The sequence below is a fragment of the Musa acuminata genome, chromosome BXJ1-4, assembly GCF_036884655.1.
Source record: "Musa acuminata AAA Group cultivar baxijiao chromosome BXJ1-4, Cavendish_Baxijiao_AAA, whole genome shotgun sequence".
In the NCBI taxonomy this organism is placed as follows: domain Eukaryota; kingdom Viridiplantae; phylum Streptophyta; class Magnoliopsida; order Zingiberales; family Musaceae; genus Musa; species Musa acuminata.
In genome coordinates, this window is record NC_088330.1 from 35747889 (window position 1) to 35765902 (window position 18014).

The window sequence follows — 18014 nt, forward strand, 5'->3', positions numbered from 1 at the left end:
GTCTCATATAAGTTGCGGCTGTCGCGATGGCAAAAAATTCATAATGTCTTCCATACAAGCAACCTAAAAGCATACCATTCAGATTCACAAGATGTTTCCTAAAGTGTTCGAACTCGACTACCCCCAATAAAACCTCCTATGAAAAGCGAGTTGAAACCATTTTAATGGGTTGCAAGATATTGTTCAGGCTTCTCTGGAGAAAGTAGTTAAAAAGATAAAGAAGTATGCAGATTTGGAAAGACGATCACAAGAGTTTAAAGTCAACGTTTTGGTATCAATGAAGCTCTAACCAACATCACTATAGTTCTTTAGGCATAAAATGCAAAAGAGACTAGTGCACAAGTATAAAGAAGTCTTTTCAATTATCAGTAGGGTAAGCAATGTCTCATATAAGTTATAGCTGTTAGGATGGCTAAAAATTCATAATGTCTTCCATCCAAGCAACCTGAAAGCATACCACTCAGATTCGTAAGTTGTTTCCTAAAGTGTTCGAACTCGACTACCCTTACTAAAATCTCCTATGAAAAGCGTGTTGAAACCATTTTAATGGATCACAAGACAAAGTTACTCAATTGATGAAGTGACGAAAGCTTCCCTAAACAAAAGCTAGTTGGGAGATTGAAGATACCTTGTGACACAAAGAAGCAGTCATCAAAGCCTACCGACAAGCGTCGACGATTTAAGTTGGGAAGAATGTTATGGATGGTCGTCGTGCACCCATAACACCTTTTATCAAAAGACTGTTCGTTACTTTTGTTTGCTTGTACATATGTTTATGTAGCGTGTTTTGCCTCGAATTTATGAGTTTTGTTTGAAAACTATAAGCATGAATAGTTTGCAAGGCTGCAGAGCATCGCACATCAGAATGGGTAAAACTATCTCAAAATAGTTTAGTTTTCATGTGCTATGGACCTATTTTCTGCAAGCTACAGTGCGGAGAAAAACATTAGCCATCTCAACACCCGAGAACCCTCAAAGTGGCACATGATTGGATGGGGGTTTGAGGTAGCATTGAGCCTTAATTGGATTAACAAGTTAAACATGTTAAGCCTATAGAAACTTGCTATTGCCTTCGACACCCTTTAAGTAATCGTTTGTAAATTTTACGAACTTACGACTATTCATTTATTTTTTAAAATCCTTATTTTTCTCCTTCCTCTTTTTTTTTCTTTCTTTCTTACACATTAACCAAAATACTTGTAAAACTATTATTGTTCATTTTCGAAGTAATCAATTTACTCTTTTATAAATTCTTTCAGAACGTAACTCAGTAAATCCTCGAACAAATAATGAAAGAATACTCTATAACTTTGATAATTGTAGTTAAATTCGTGATAACATAATAAATAATTTTAATCGTAAAGAATACATTTTGATTAGATCAATAAAATATATGTATGAAAACATGACACCGCTTATTCCTCCAAAATTTGACAAGAACAGCATCCAAAGAACATGCATGAAAACGATGCGAAGCCGACATTGAACCAAGATATTAGGCATACGGACTCAGAAATATTGAGCACATGAAAGAAAACAGTGATGAAGATAAGATGATAAATCAATCCAAATAATTCAGCCAAAATAAATGAACTGTGTAAAAAAGCCACGACTCATTCCCTATGTCAGAGTCTGTCAGATGTACATGCGCCGAGCTTCCACCCGGTGGAATACACTGATAAATAATAATGGATGCAAGTGAAAACAACTAAACCTACAAACACATTGGCGATTAACAACCATTACCACTATCTATAATCTTATTCATTTATCCACCTACCAATGCCACAATTCGGCCAACCATCTTCAAGGGCCAATAGGTTAAGCAACTATCTATCTATAACCCAAGACATCCCTTGTAATCAAGAATCCCCGATAAATTTTAAGAAAACTACTGTCGGGACATCGTATGCTTGAAACCATACAGAGAAGGCTCCCACCCAGAGTCGGGCTCTTTCCGCTTCAATGCGATGCCCGAACTAGAAGGTTGTGCACTAGTCTTTGTTTGATCTTCTGTTCGACCTCTATGACCTTGCAGAAAGAATTGTTCAAACCGGCCACCTTCCTTTGATGTCATCCCACCATTTAAGTCAAAACCAGCTCGTGAAGAACCAAAACCAGCCATATTTGAGGGCACACTGGTGGCACCCAAAAGAAATGGTGGCCTCGCAGATGGTCCACCGAGTCCTCCTGCACCAGTAATATGTGGTAAGTGTGTAGCGCCTCTTGGGTCTACCATGTAAGAAAAGCTCCCAGGGGAATAATATGCTGCAGGAACTGTCATGGTAGGTGCACTTGGAAGTCCAGCATATCCATATGCAAGGTTTGGCATGTTTGTACAAGGCAATAGTGGTCTAGCAACCATAGTAGGCTCAATGTTCAGTCCATTCGGTAGAAATGAATGCTGCACTTGGTTGCCATTATCCTTCCTTTCAGCAGCAATTTTTGATCCCATGATTTTAATGACAGGATCACAAGGTGTTGGCCCTACACAATATTCAGAGGCTTTAGTAGATGATTTATCAAAGTTGTGAGAACCACCAATGTCAGGGAGTGATGGGTTGTCATTCAGATCAAAGTCTCTAAGGGATGGTTGTCTATAAGACGAAGAAGAAGCTGACGATAAGCTATGCTCTCCATGTTGAAAATGTAGCTTCCAAGATGAGAAGGGATTCATGGAGGCATCCTCATCACTGAGGCGATTAAGATCCAAATTCAGCTTCTTCTCTGTTCTGGAAATGACCTCCACACATGAATCTCCAGACGGAAGACTAGATGACGCAGGCACCTGTCTCCTAGATGCAGGTATATCAGCCACCTCATCAACCATTTCAGTCACATTCAAATCGATTTGTAGGAAATTGGATTTCTGCTTTGATCCAGAAGAAATCCTTTCATCCTCTAGTGTTCTTCGAGGAGATGCTGGTCGAAAAGCACTGGTAGCAGCGGAGCCCTTCCATCCCACTTCACCTCCAAAATGGAGAGGAGTAACTGACAACCCTGGAGCTCCTTTTGAAGAAGCAACAACAGCAATAGGAGCGGTCACATTGATAGGAATTTTCTGAATGGGCCTTATCGAGCACTCAGGTTTGTCGCTGCAAATATCAGCGTTCAAATCAAAGGTACATCTAATCATAATGGACTTATCAACTAATTCTTGTCGCTTGGTTGATTCTATATCTTGTTCAGAAATTTCTGGATCAGAACTCATGTTCTGTGTGATCTCTGACTCTTTTTCAGGAGATGAGGTACCAGAATGATCTTTTCCAGCTGATGAACTATCAGCATCAACTTCCTCAGTCACTGCTCGATCGTGTTTTTCTTCTTCAGATTCAGGGCTATGAGAACCAGTTGTTTCTCCAGAATTGAACTCAGGAGAGCTACAAAAGGGCTCTCTATAATCAACCACCTCTCTTTCCACTGCTATAGCAACTTGCCTTGCAACCTCTAACGCATCATCCAAGCATTCAAGTCCCAACTCTGACTTTTGACTGATCTCTTTGTTAGCCTTAATTCCAACAACTTTAAAGAAATCAGTGGAGGTTTCAAAATGACCTTTACGGCTCTTAAATTTGGTAACATGATCAATGTCTTTAACGATGCCAGTCAAGGCTTCCTCCCTCTGACAAGGTAACTGAGGATCACCTATATTGTTGATAATGCTTGCGGTGCAAGAAAGATCTTGAAAACCACTAGTTAGATTTACAGCTGGGTTGGAGTCCTTGGCTGTTATCAAACTCTTTTCCCTCCCATGGTCAAAATCCCCAGCCTTCGGCTGATGTTCCATTGTTTTTGATGCAAAAGAAGCATCATTGTCAGAATCCATCTTGCATGCAATCATAGGCTCTGTAGCAGCCATCAATGGTGTCAAAGAAGCAGAGAAAGCAAGAGAAGAAGAATTACTGTAAGTTTCTCTCTGGTTGGATTTGCATGACTTACCTTCCCTCATATCCAACTCCATCCCTTTCACAACCTCAGGGACATCTTTCAACACTGCTACATCATGTTGATCATCTGTATCTCCCTTCTGATCAGACTGTGAACAAGTGTTAGCAGAGGGGTTTCCTACAGCAACAGCAACAGAAACAGAAGACTCTACTGTAATAGACAAATTTTCTGGACAGGAATTTGAGATGATGGATGACCCTGATGAGTTCACACCTGCTACCTCTGCATTTGAATTGATGGGATTCGATGACATGGAAAGAACTTGATTTGGTGTTGTTAGCCTCTCATTTTCAGTAGAATTGAGAGAAGAAATGTCCAAGCATGGAGGAACATCAACAACTGAATTAACTAAGTTCGAACAATTTTCATTTGTCTTCACATCCTCACAAGTTCGGGGATGATTACTTTCACTGGCCCTGCATTGATCTTGATCATGACAACTCATATCATTGTTCCTTACGAGCTCCCATTTAGCATACAGAATTCTAGCCTTCTCTTTAATTGGAATACTTTTGTGATCAAGAAGGAGCTCAATAGTAATTCCAATCCCAGAGGTACTTTTCCTTTTATGATCAATAGGAAGCCTCTCAAATGATGTCAGTAACGAACAGATCAGTTCTTCCACAACTATGCCATTGACATCCACACTGAGGTTTAGTGCTTCTTGAAGCCATTGATTAAGCAACGAAAGTCCATTTAACTCGAGAAATTGATTAAGACATTCCTTATGGTCAGTGGCTGCTAAAACACCTGCAACTGTAGACCATTGTCTAACTGCATCACCCAAGTTACTTGTAGTACAATCATTCAACTTTTGAATCATGGAAAGCAGCTCTTCGACCCTCGCAAGACTCGAGAGCCCATCTCTCATCTCAGTTAGAGTAAAGAAATCTTCAAGTGTCATTCTGGCTCACAAGAGAAAACAAGCATATAAAAGCTTCAATAATCAACTCATTGCAGCATGCTGCTACTTGAATCATCTAACCATAATTAGGATGAGCATGAGCATGTGACATTACACTTTTCTGCAATATACAGCATAGTTTAATCAGAAGATTAGTCAGCGAAATATAATGATTAAAAAAATTTTGAAGTGTTTTTTCAAAGAAAAAATGTAGTATATGATGTCAGAGGTGACAAATGGTATAACATCTGATTCAAATCCAAACCAATGCCCATGACTCTGAAGTCAAACAAACATAAAGAAAGAAAGCAATAACTGCACCAACAGTAAAGCCACATCCTAAAGTCATCCATCAGTTTGATTACTCATGCCTCTCATTGATCTCCAGAAAAACAGATCAATTTGCTAGTGGTTACCAATCTTGATTAGGCCTAAACTGCACCAACAATAAAGTCACTTCTTAATATTATCCACCAAATGTATGTCACTCATGCCTGTCATTAATCTCCTAAATAAATCGATCCTGAATGGGGTGACCAATCCAGACTGGAGTCTCACTTCAGTCCTAAAACACCCTATTTCGAGTCAGATCATTGGAACCAGCTGATTTTCAACAGTGTTGTACCGACATATATATACTGATATATATGCCCAAAGGACTGCCACAACATTGACAGTGGAAATCAAAGTCCTGGTTCCTTATAACAACTATAGCTTACTAAGTTCCAACTTCAGATGTAGAACTCGATGATACAGTTAGATGATCATAGAAAAATTATACTCTAATTTCACCATATATCAATGGAAACTATGTTACAAAAACTTGTGCTAAGATTGGTCCAAGACTGAGTCATCTGGAACAGCTTTGTATCTGGTATCTACAACCCAGGATCTAAAAAGGTCCCAGCCAAGGATGGCCATTTTAATTGTGCCACCCAATATCAAGTAGTTTATATAATGTTACGTCTCTGTCTCAGAATATGATCCAATCTGTCTGTGCATAACAGATTACAATTAACATAACCCTGCAAAACAATATATAATCAACTAACAAGTCACAGTATCATGTGTTCTGAACTGATTCCACTTTTTTTAAACACTGATAAAATCTAGTTAGTAGTCAGTAAAAAGATGGTATCATCGAGATCAAAAAAGTTCTCAAAGTTATATACTAGAAAATACAGAAAAAAGGTCCCAGCCAAGGATGGCCATTTTAATTGTGCCACCCAATATCAAGTAGTTTATATAATGTTACGTCTCTGTCTCAGAATATGATCCAATCTGTCTGTGCATAACAGATTACAATTAACATAACCCTGCAAAACAATATATAATCAACTAACAAGTCACAGTATCATGTGTTCTGAACTGATTCCACTTTTTTTAAACACTGATAAAATCTAGTTAGTAGTCAGTAAAAAGATGGTATCATTGAGATCAAAAAAGTTCTCAAAGTTATATACTAGAAAATACAGAAAAAAGTTAAAATAAAAGAACAATTTATGCATTTTGTTTTAAACTAGCAAAAATACTAGATACTTCATGATCCATATTGCCCTGCGGTAACTAACTTTCACTTCCCCATAAACTATGATGGAGTCTGCTTTCAGACTAGTAGAATGAAGCTGAATATCATGATTGTTCAATGAGTGAACAAAAGAGAAAGGGCCAGTAGGCTTATTTTTCCAATTCCGTATAGAACTGAAGTCATGTTAAACATTTCTAAAAATACAAGAGCTATCAACAAAAATACATATAGGAAAAGAGGACATCCTCAGCCAAAAAAGGAACAAAACTCTGGACATGTATCCTTCCATACAAGACTAGACTCAAACTTCAAAGATCATTTAATCGTAAGGTTCAGTCTAACAAGCTCCTGAAGCTTCCTGGGAATAGATAATCAGGCTATACTAATCTTGACTGATCATGGAAAACTTGCGGGCAACAAAAAGAACATTTCCAATTGGAGGGGTTTGCAGTTAGCCAAATCCTATTCATATATAATAAATAATAGGACGCGCTAGTTCAAGACACAAGTCACAAGCACCAACGACAGCTCCAAAAACAATCCCATATATGTTTTAGTGATAACGCCACCAAATAATTCAAGACCGCGTACAAATAAGTGGCTTCCTCAATCAAAACAGAGAAGTCTCAAGAATTGCTGATGAAATTACATTTAAAGAGAGAATGTAGCAGCAAGTGCGGCAATTCTTTATAGCAAATTTCCTATAACCCAATATAAAAACATCTAGCCAGTAAGCTGGTCGTCTAAACCGAACTATCAACCCAAGTAATGGTTTAAAGAAAGGAAGAGGAAGATTTCAAACACAAATGAAAACTCAAACAAACAGAAAAGATGAGGGATTAACAAGTTCGCTCATAATATTGTTACCACCAATGAACACCAAAAACGCATCTACACAAACCCAAAAAATCGAAGCTAAATCCTAATGGTCGGTAAAGCTATTGACTACAACCGCAACAATAATCCGAAGATGAGACCGGAAGATGAGTAATGATCCGATCGGCCGTAAATCGAGAGGCAACAAAAGATCAGCAATCTACAAGAAAAGAAAGATCGCACACATAATTCGGTAGAAAACGAAAGATTAAAGATCTAATCCACCGAGGCAGTAAACCAAAACCCTAGCTCATAATTTATCCTCGAAGAATCACGAACCAAAATCAAACAGCCAAATCGAACCATCACGAGAAAACGAGAGGAAACAGGCGGTCGGAAACAGGGAGAAGGCAATGCAGCGGAGGACCAAGAGGAGAAGAGATCACAGTATAATTCGAGAGAAGCGAAGGGCTTGGGGATTACCGCCTGGGAAGGACGAAACCCTAGATTCCGGATTCCGAGGATGATGAGACCGTCCCCCTTCTCGTATCGATCACGCCTTCCACCGTCCCTCACGCTCCACCCCCTTCTTCCCTCTCTTCTTCGTCGAACCAAAGCGCTCTCCCCACCTCCTCTCTATTGCTTGCTCATCATATTCCATCGTACTGAAGTTATATTTCGTTCCCATAAATGATCGTGATAATAATAATAATTGATTTATTCCCACCACGTGCGAGTGAGGGGAAGCACGTGCCGGCAGCGAAGGAGGGATTCGGCAAGTCGGAGGAATCGGTCGGAGCCGGTGCGACGCGATTGGAATATTCCGACTCGAGAGAGACAGATGGGTATATCGTTTGGTGGGTGCGTTTCGGGTGAATAAAAAAGCCGTCTCAAAGACATTAGCACTCAAAATTGGGCTCTTTGGGCCGAGTTTAGAGCCCATCAAAGGACCCACCATTCACAAATTCTATTTACAGGCAATCAACTGACATCGTGGGTCGGCTATTCGGCCTCAGATAGTGGAGGGGCCCACCATTGGTGGGGGCCTCAAACGAGGATTTCCAGCATGAAGCGCGTGGGATCGAAGGTGGGGAGGAAGCCGAACCCGTTAGCCAAGGATAGTTCCTTCCCACGGGAGCTTTGTGATCCGCTACGAGACCAGAAATGTCGTCCGTGCTAGTTGAGCCACTATATCTGAACGCGTGGCGAAAACACTCGTGTAGTTATCTGGACGCGACGCCGCACATCCAACCCAACCCTAACTCTATTTAAATCGTTCTCTGGCGATCGAAGCTGCGCCGCGCCCGCGGAACATAGTGAGAGGATGATACACATTTTTGTCGGCGATGGAGGGCGGAGGAGAAGTACGACCGGAAGCATCCGGCGGTGGAGTGGATCCTCCAGGGCGCGCAGGAGATGCAGATGAATCTATTCGACGACTTACATGTCGGTGACGACTCTTCATCCTTAACCCTAGCCTTCTAAGGATACTATTTATGGTGTTCTGTTCCCTGACATCCATTGATCTATTTCAAACTCTTTTGTCGTATCCAAAAGAACTGCAAAAGAAGTTCTCTTTTGGTATAAAGCTACCCAATCCCAACCAATATGTTTTGAAGAGCCGATGCTGCTTTTTTTTTTTTTGCGAAAATTGTTCTTTTTATGAAGAGTTAATTTGCCAGAAGTTAAGAGGAATGTTAGAGGTGTACAAGAAGTTAGAGGAATTATGGATCATCGCGTGATCCCTGATAATGGAGGTCTACAAATTAGGTTTTTGGTTGTGCCTCATTACTTGTTGCAGAAAGCTGCTTCCTGTTGAAGACACGGCATCTCTTAATGATAGCAGCCGTGAGCCTGTCGATTTTTATGTAGAGGAAAAGAAATACACTTGTCACGCCTCTTGTTGCAAATTTACATTGCCATCATGTTGTTAAAAAATGATTGCGCCTGTCCACTCTAGGCTTGTCATTATCCATCTGTCAACATCTGGAAGGCATGTGCGGCAGTGTTTTAAGTACTAGAACACACCAACTTCCATATTAGATAAAATTGAGCTTCTTATAGAAGTAATCTGGAGCCATCTTCCATCATTTGTGTGCTGCTACTGTTTTAGGGATTGTTAACTTATTGTATCTTCCTTAAATATGTGGATATAACCCCTGGGTGAACAACTATGGGCCATAGGGCCAATAAGTGGGTCAAGTGCCATTTTTGAATCCACAGGTGGGTGATTCGAAGTAGGTTATTTCTCAGGTGGCTGAACTATAATTAGAGACACTGAGTGTTAGTTCTTTTCTGACCTTTTTCCCCACAATAGAGATGCACACACTCCTGTTTGGTTGAATGGGGGGATGCTTGTGTCAAGAGCTTCATATAAGTTGTGACTTGTAAGTAGTAGTCCATAGTTGTGGTAGCATTGAGAACTTTACTGGTTGAGCATTTTGCTCCCTCTTTTGGTGCTTTCCTAGACATCTGTCACTTTTTTTTGTTTGTCAGATCTGTATCCGTTACCTTATCTTTTAGCATACTATGTGCAAGTTATTCTCCAATTTATGTATTATCAGGTATTTATTAATGCAGTTCAGCACCAATATTTCGTAGTCTACTCTTATTTCTTGGTTTGTAGACGACACGAGCATGGTGCTAAAGTAATATGCTTTTGTCTGTTGACATGTCATTCGGCATTTTATTGTCTAATGATGACTAACAAAAGTGACAGCATGTATATTTATACATTTTAGTGGAACTTGATGTATATAATAAAATGTTTTGTTTAAACATTTTTTATGAAAACCTCGTCTATAGTATTCACTTTTGCAATTTCAGATGTGGTGTGTGGAATGTTCTCTGCACTTTACATTTGGTCAAATTGTTGCACTTGCTTTAAAAATATGGCAATCATATTCTTTGCCTGAGATTTTACCTAGGAAATTATGCCAGTTAAGTGGGCTAATGTGTTAAAGAAATTGTCGGTTAGATGTTTATGTGAAGTGCTTAAAATATTTGTTACTTGCAACTTAAACTTGAAATGGTGTGTGAGCAATGACTTTGCTAGTTGATCATTTTTCTCTCATTTTTGGATTCTGTTTGGATAATAATTTATGGAGAGAGCAGAACAGAAGAGAAAGGAAGGAAGAGAAGACATGGGTATCTTATTTTCTCTTGGACACAAGGAGAGAATGAAGGAAATGCCATCTTTCCTCTTGTTTTATTTAGTAAATGTGTTAGTTATTCTCGAATTTATGTATATTAGTTAATGCAGTTCAGCACCAATATTTCGTAGTCTACTCTTATTTCTTGGTTTGTAGACTACACGAGCATGGTGCTACAGTAACATACTTTTGCCTAATGACATGTCATTTGGCATTTTCTTGTCTAATGATGACCAACAAAAGTGACAGCATGTATGTTTTAGTAGTTTAGCAGAACTTGATGCCGATAATAATTAAACACTTTTCCTATGAAGACAAGATAGAGAAGGGAAGATAAAACACGAGAATCTTATTTTCTCTTCCACTTTTTGGTAAATAGGAAATGCCATATTTTTCTCATGTTTAATTTAGTAAAATTAGAGGAGCAGAGAAATTTTAGGTAAATAAGAAAAACAAAATATATGGATTATCTGTTTGCCTCAACATCTATCTCTCCCATTTCTGAGAGAAGCATAAAGGTTCTCAAGAACCATCCAAGCAATCTAAAATTATGAACTAAAACGTGCCATCTCTTCATTGACTAAACTGTGATTGTGTCATGCTTAGTTAACTTATTGTCTCACATCTTTTTTTATTTTTTACATGTCACCGGAGAATACTTTGATTATGCAATTTATCTTCTCTCTTTATTTTCAGTTTGGAGAGCCTTAAGGCAGTGCACAGCAGCTCCCAGAGTTGGCACCAACACCAGAGTGGCAGAAACTCCTTGATCATCGACGGAACATTAAGGTCACCAGGATGCCCACGGAAGAGAACATGTTCTAGCCCGTAGGTCGTGCAAAGCAGCTCCCAGAGTCGGCACCAACCTCAGAGCAACAGAAACTCAAAGACTGGCATTTTGACTTAGTTTTACCAGTTAATGCTTGGCAAAGCTGTAGCTGTTGGTTTGCTGTTATCATCTTCAGCCATCGATGAAGAACCCAATTATACATGCAGTGAAGATTTGCAGATGAATCCTGGTACTCATGAAACTGCAGTGCTAGTTGAGGAGGCTCCAGTACCAGCACAGAAGCGTGAATGAACAGCCTCAGATGCATGATGCAAGGTCTATCTATGATCATACCTTTGGCAAAGAAGTTTCTCCGGTCGAATGGGCAAAGGATTATGTATTCTCGGAAAGGAAGCTTCCCGTGAGTCCCATTTAACCGAATGTGGCATCAGGACATCTGTGAGATAAAAGGCAAGTCTTTTTCTCTCTCTGAACTAAGAGTTCAGAGACTTGGGAGACGCGTGCCTTGACCACCGTCTCAGGCTCGGGGAACATACTCCCCACGATTAGATACGAATCCATGACTTAAGACCTCCTTACTGTAACACTGAGGTGCATGAAACTTAAACAAAGTACCTAAGACATAGGGTGTCTATTTATTTATGTTCTCGCAGATGTTTCAGTCTTATTTGTCCGCCACTTCTTTTCTACTCTCTCACGTCACAGGTCACTCGTCAAACGTTTGTCAACGCGACCCGAGATGACGGGAAGAGACATCTTCCACGTTGTTCCCGTAAAATAGATGGAGAAGCGAGCACTAAAATGCCTTGTTTATCTCTGCAAGAACTGATTAAAATCCCAAGCTGTTCCCTTTTTAGTAGAGCTATCTATAATGAAAGCCAATTGATATGATCCAATTTCTCATCAATTTGATTCAGTGAAACTGACTCCAGCTGAATTGCATCCGGAATAGAAAAGTTCGTGAAGTAATTAGAACTCGGACGAGAGAAAATTTCCTAAAGTCAGGAAATACTTTTAATTCAAGTTAGAAGTCGGAATTTATCCAATAAAGCCCCTTCTTCCCTCCTAAGATCATATTTGTACACATTGTAGACGTCAAAAGCTCACAAGTGTTCATTTAATAAATCTCAATATATATATATATATATATATATATATATATATATATGAGAAGGGCATTTTACATGACGTTATGCTTTTGATAATTGGTTTAACTAGAAAATATAACTTTAGATATGTTTGTTATTGCGGTACATGTCATGTGCTATATTATAAATGTTGATTGAGCTTCATTCGTCAAGTTCCGATTAATAAAATAATAATAATTATATTAAATGAAATAATCATTGCAAGATGTCATGAATCAAATCAGAGTTGTTAAGGGAACATGAAGCATAAGAAGTCAAATAGGGGGGGCAGCGGTAGAACTCTTTTGTTTCTTGGTTTTCCATATAAACCAAATGTCACCTTAGACCAGACGAAGTTTCTCCGAACAAAAGTACATCTTACCGACATTGATAACGGGCGCTTCCAATTGTAATCATCGGTCAAAGCATGAGTAGTAGTAACTCACGTCATCATCAACCCTCGCAAATCCTCGTACAGTATCAGAGCTGCACGCAAAGCGGACTGTGGAGAGAGAACGCCGAGGAGCTGCCGTGCTCATGTTGCCCAGGTATCTCTTACGCCCAAACATATGGGAGACGGCACCTGCGATCCTCTCTGTGATAGAAAGGTAAGAACATGACGTGCAGCCAACAACCCGGGAAAGAAAGAAGAAAGAGACGCTCTTATGATTGTCTTCTCTCCCGTGATTGGCGCCACATCTTCCATATGGGGATTAGATCATTGAGTTTAGTTAGAGATATGACTTCTGTCAGCTAATTCTTGAAATGTCAGCCATCAGTTTCCACAAATGCGTCCGCGATGATGAGAACCTGCTTGGACTTATCTCCAGTTTATGTACGAATCGAGCATAACATGTGTTCATGGCTGATCCTTCCAGCTGTTTGAAAGATACAGGACACTTTAGTGAAGGTGACATTTCCATTCTTCGAGCTAAAGCTTCTCGGCAGTTCTTGATGATCGTGAAAACATGGAATTTATGTAGCTACTTCGAATACATCTGTTGTTGATGATTACATCATTGACACTATTGTAGATCCTCGATGCTCCACATGTAATCACCGCTTAGCAGGTCGGCTGATGCCCATCCACCTTGCTCAAAGTCACCATAGTTTGTGGGACAAGTGCTTGGAGACTCCGTCCAACCGGCGCCGGTGGCACCATGAACGTCGAGGACCTGCTCGTCAAACTGGACCATCTCGCCGCCTTGCACGGTGGTGAAGAACGAGAACTGAGTCAGCAGCGAGTCATCCTCCGACGTCGACGTCGATGACGACGATACGGCAGCCATCTTTTCCGGGCAGGGCGGGAGTAGCTGCGAGAGCGAGTAGGGCGGAGGGTCGGCGGAAGGAGCGCTGCCGGAGGCCGCCCGGATCCGCTCTAGGAGGCGAGGCATCCACAGATGCTGCGTGGCGTCCCTGAACGTCTTGCTGTTCACGTCGCACCGCAGTTGCTTGGCGTGTTTCTGCACGCGAGTCCTCCAGTAGTTCTTGATTTCGTTGTCGGTCCGGCCCGGTAGGCAACGTGCTATTTTCGACCACCTGTTGTTGGATGCGGCAACCAATATGTATGAGGTGAACGTCGACATGCGCAGAATTGCACCATGTGACAAGGTGAAGGTTACCGATTTCCCCAGCGAGATTGGAGCTCGAGGATGAGGAGCTGCTCATCGGGCGTGATGTTTCCTCGCCGGATGTCCGGGCGAAGATAGTTGAGCCATCGAAGCCTGCAGCTCTTTCCTGTTCGTTTCAGACCTGTTCCAAGGAAGAATGATGCACTCATGATACAGAGAGATCCATTCAAACATTCCAGAAAAGAAATTGGTACCCGCAAGACGAGCGAGGGCGTTCCACTGGCCATCGCCATGCTCGGTGACGTATTTGATGAGTACTAGGTCTTCTTCTACGGTCCAAGGCCCTCTCCTCAGTTCCTCCATCTCCTCACCTGATGGTGGCTGTATGGCGGAGGCAGGCAGCCTTATATGCACATCGATCCTACTCCAGTGAACGTCTCCCTGCTTCGATAGCTACGTAGGAGGGAAGAAAGTTTGACGGGTAGAGAGCGAGAGAGAGGCGTCGAGCGACGTGATTGGGAGGCAGATGGCGACGAGGTTGAAGCTACCAGATTAACAGGATGCATGCATGATGCTGACGCTGGGCGTGGGAAACGAGACGTGTGGTTAGTCAACAAGTGTGGTGGGGGGGGAGGGAAGAGGCGCGGTTTGACGAGCGAGCTAAAACCAAGTAAAGAGTGACTTCCTCTGTTTCCCCTCTCAAGCTGGCTTGCTCATGGCGAAAGCAGAATGGGTTATGTAAGATTGACGCGCAGCAGTACCAGTGGACCGCAAGCCACCGATATGTGGATATTTAGAGTGGAAGCAGTGACAGAATTCGCCGGATTCAGTGAAGAAGACTTGTGTAATTATTGCGTGGGGATCTAATTATTGAGAGTGCTTCACGGAGTCGCGCATTCTTAAGTCATCACAGAGGAGTGACAGTGACGGAGAGGAAAATGTGTAGCACAGCAGTGGGTCAAAGGTGGAGAGCTGTGCCCCACACGAACATAATAAGTGCACTACCTCCAAAAGTAGGACATGACGAAGACGCAGAAGTGAGTTCGGTGACACAGAGAAGTCGGCTGAGATGAGATCGATGCGTCTCCTTGCATCGTTGACTCCTCCCCTGTTTTGGTTCCCTAAACCTCTGTTGCAGAGCACAAAGCTTGGAAATATGGTGACATGTTATTAAGGTTGGGAATATCACATATGTTTTCTTAACAGCTGCAATGATGGACGGTATAGTGGAGAGCATGCAAATATTGGAAGTAGATGAGGTGTCTAAGGTTTGTCTGGTGAGGCTTCTTCTTAAGTTAGACTCCGTAGAATGAGAGTATAGAAGCTTCTTAGAGTAAAGGTGTGAGAATGAAACTCTCTCTCTCTCTCTCTCTCTCTCTCTCTCTTTTAATTGTATCAAAAGGTTCCTTTTATAATGTTAGAGTAATAAGACTGTGTTAGAAATCATATTTATATTTTTAATATAAATTTAGAAAAAAAATTTGAGTGAATGTATAGTTTATGAAATATTTTTAGTGCTTAGTAACTGATAGATGAAAATTATATTTTAAATGTGTATTGACGTGGGTGTCATTTGGTAAAATTATATTTCAAAAGTTTATTGAATATTATTAGGTGATAAAATTATATTTTCTAATATTTTAAGATTTATTCAAAAGTATATATATATTATTTAAATTATTATTTATAAAAAAAATTATGTGGCTCATATATATAATAAAAAAATATAATCATATAAATAAATATAAAATAATTTTTTAAAAATAAATAAATAAAATTTTAGACTTGTAAGATAAGAGACGACAACAAAAATAGAGAGAATGGATGAGAAAATGAGGATTATAGTTTCTATGATATAGTGATAATCTTATGTTCCCAAAACGTACTCTAAAAATATTACGCTAAAGAAGATTCACTAAATTCAAAATGTTAAAAAAAATAAAAATCTAACCATTTTATTTTGATGGTGACTTAGCAGGGTATTAGTTTGACTAATAAAATTCGTCGTAAGTTGGAGGTTGATTCATCGTAGGTTGGAGGCCGACTCAAGTCGAGTAAGTTGATTTATATCGAAAGATGGAATTCAAATGTCAAAATTTTATTGATTCAAATTGTTTGTTAGCACCAAAGGAAAAAAAAAAACATAAAAGATCGAAAGGTATTGCGACAGCGTTTGAAGAAATGGAAGCCAACACTCGATGCGCTATAGAAGTCATGAAACAAAACAAATAGAGGAGAAATTGGAGAAGAGCAGAACGTGAACAAAGGGTTTAGATTATGACATTTCAATTAGCTACCGAACCAATGTTTATGACTTCAAATTCTGCAAAGGCTATCCAATAGATCAACGTGAGACTTGTCTACTCCTAATTGACAGCTCTATAAGGACGTCCTTTGCGTTAGGTGGATCGATGCTATCTATTATCATTGAGATTTTGTACATGTCACGCGATCGCTTGACCATTTCTAAGAGATGCAGTCAAAATCATCATCTTCTATGCAATGTGTAAACAACGAATAAAATAGGAATTATGTCCATTATCTTCTAACGAGGACTGAGTAGAAGAAGTCAACATATGTACTCTCATGAAAGAACATTGCACCCCACTTCAATTTTCAACTAATGTGGATATATTTAATCATCCATGAATCATAGTTATATAAGCTGAATTAGCTTGTTCCGGTTGATATATTTTTATGATCGAAGATGAGATTGAACATCAATTCGACTGAAAATTTACTAATCTATGAACACTTAAAAGAGGTCCTTAATGTGGAAGCATCTTACGATCCATCTCGACGTCACATTCATCTACACCATTGTCATTATCGTTTCGCTTACGGAGAATTATTTTCTCACGCTTAAAAATGACTAGATTAAAAACCAACATGACATTTGCTTTTTGTTCTTGGTGGTCATAGTCCACGAGTGGGACCAGGGAGGAGAATGCATGACAAATCGCAATAATTGGTGACGCGGAGAAAGCTTAGACCAAGTAAAAGATGTCTCGTTTGTTGTGCACCCAAAGCAAAGTGGTGGGCGAAAACGCAAGCATGGATGTCACGGGTTGGAAGAGGTAAGGCTTCTTCTTCCTTGGGTGATCGAAGCTGGAGAGTGTTGAGAGTGGCTCGCGAAGGCGAATTTGAGGACTGAGGGAAGATTCCGTCAAAAAGGAAGCCGGCGTTAGTGGGTCCGACGACGACCGACCCACGGAGACGAACCCTTTTAGTGATCAACTTTATGCAATTAGTTCTTCTTCGAGTTGAAGCACCTGTGACACAAGCAAGCATTTCTCATCTCCATCAACTTGTTCACTCTCTCTCTCTCTCTCTTAATTGGAAGTAACGACATCTTGGAGAAGTGAGAGGCATGAAGACTTTGTGCAGCCTCTTCTCACGGAATCCTGAGCTCCCTTTCTCTAGTAGAAGTGAGGCATGGACATAAGCTGGGAGGCGAATCACTGCACTGGTACTCAATGTTTTCCGTCAAGCAGACGCCAAGGTAGACAAGGCGAAGAAGACAAGAAGATGACGAGGATTCATTGAAGTCGGAGAGGATGGCTGAAGAAATAAGCGACGAAGCTTTGGAAAAGAAGAGCTCTCTGGTTGTCCGAATGCGGGAGCAGAAATCATGCACGATCGATGTACACATTTAGTCTTCGACTTTTCTGGGCATAACCAATCTGGATGGAATTGATATCTGCATACGTATCGGATGGTGACATGCGCATGTATCAATCAGTATGCACGCCGCCCAACTATCACTTTCTCTTTTCTGCTGCATCCAAACTAAGGTTTGACTGGAGTCCATGGCCCGATATGCTTTGAGATCTGCGTTTCGGCGACATGAACGGCAGGATCCACATCGTGGGATGCAGCAAGGTTTATATCCGATGGAACTCCGGAGTAAATACCACAATAACAAATAATTTGTCGTCGTCGTATCAGATGACCATATTAAAGCCGTTTTAACACTGACGCCCACATAATTATTATGTCCAATGATGGATTCTATAAAACAATCAATTTTTTAAGACTATCATTACAAGTCGGCATAGGAATCAACCAAATAGGAATCATTATACGAACTATCATGACAGTCCGATCCAATTATATAATATTATATATATATATATATATATATATATATATATATATATATATATATATATATATAT

The 18014-nt window shown here is 40.3% G+C and overlaps 2 protein-coding genes and 1 long non-coding RNA gene across 6 annotated transcripts; 1 reads left to right on the forward strand and 2 right to left on the reverse strand.

The window, feature by feature from the left end:
• Positions 1 to 1574: 1574 nt before the first annotated feature.
• LOC103983218 (uncharacterized) lies at positions 1575 to 7849 on the reverse strand. Of its 3 annotated transcripts, XM_009400419.3 has the most exons (3): positions 7680 to 7849; positions 3940 to 4973; positions 1575 to 3846 (listed from the first exon to the last, which is right to left on the reverse strand). In XM_009400419.3, exons 2-3 carry the CDS (start codon positions 4850 to 4852, stop codon positions 1892 to 1894), a joined length of 2868 nt encoding a protein of 955 aa, XP_009398694.2. In that variant the 5' UTR covers positions 4853 to 4973; positions 7680 to 7849; the 3' UTR covers positions 1575 to 1891. The 3 variants fall into 3 exon arrangements, with proteins under 3 accessions (XP_009398694.2, XP_009398693.2, XP_018680651.2); XM_009400418.3 differs by having other exon boundaries at positions 1575 to 4853; positions 7680 to 7848; XM_018825106.2 differs by having other exon boundaries at positions 1575 to 4973; positions 7680 to 7848.
• Positions 7850 to 8308: 459 nt separating this feature from the next.
• Positions 8309 to 11993, forward strand: LOC135659931 (uncharacterized). Of its 2 annotated transcripts, XR_010506302.1 has the most exons (3): positions 8444 to 8642; positions 11045 to 11588; positions 11844 to 11993. It is a non-coding gene; the product is annotated as an uncharacterized LOC135659931 (long non-coding RNA). The 2 variants fall into 2 exon arrangements; XR_010506296.1 differs by lacking the exon at positions 11844 to 11993 and having other exon boundaries at positions 8309 to 8642; positions 11045 to 11780.
• Positions 11994 to 13065: 1072 nt separating this feature from the next.
• On the reverse strand, positions 13066 to 14554 carry LOC135659915 (transcription factor JAMYB-like). Its single transcript, XM_065176333.1, has 3 exons — positions 14091 to 14554; positions 13888 to 14017; positions 13066 to 13804 (listed from the first exon to the last, which is right to left on the reverse strand). The coding sequence occupies exons 1-3, from the start codon at positions 14197 to 14199 to the stop codon at positions 13291 to 13293; spliced, it is 753 nt and encodes a 250-aa protein (XP_065032405.1). The 5' UTR covers positions 14200 to 14554; the 3' UTR covers positions 13066 to 13290.
• Between the last annotated feature and the right edge of the window lie 3460 nt (positions 14555 to 18014).

Bases quoted from the DNA above. Each gene is read 5' to 3' on its own strand.
- LOC135659915 (XM_065176333.1), bottom strand. From the start codon at position 14,199: ATGGAGGAACTGAGGAGAGGGCCTTGGACCGTAGAAGAAGACCTAGTA. The intron at 14,018-14,090 runs GTACCAATTTCT...TCCTTGGAACAG, and splicing joins CGCCCTCGCTCGTCTTGCGG to GTCTGAAACGAACAGGAAAG. The intron at 13,805-13,887 runs GTAACCTTCACC...ATCCAACAACAG, and splicing joins CAATCTCGCTGGGGAAATCG to GTGGTCGAAAATAGCACGTT.
- LOC103983218 (XM_009400418.3), bottom strand. From the start codon at position 4,852: ATGACACTTGAAGATTTCTTTACTCTAACTGAGATGAGAGATGGGCTC.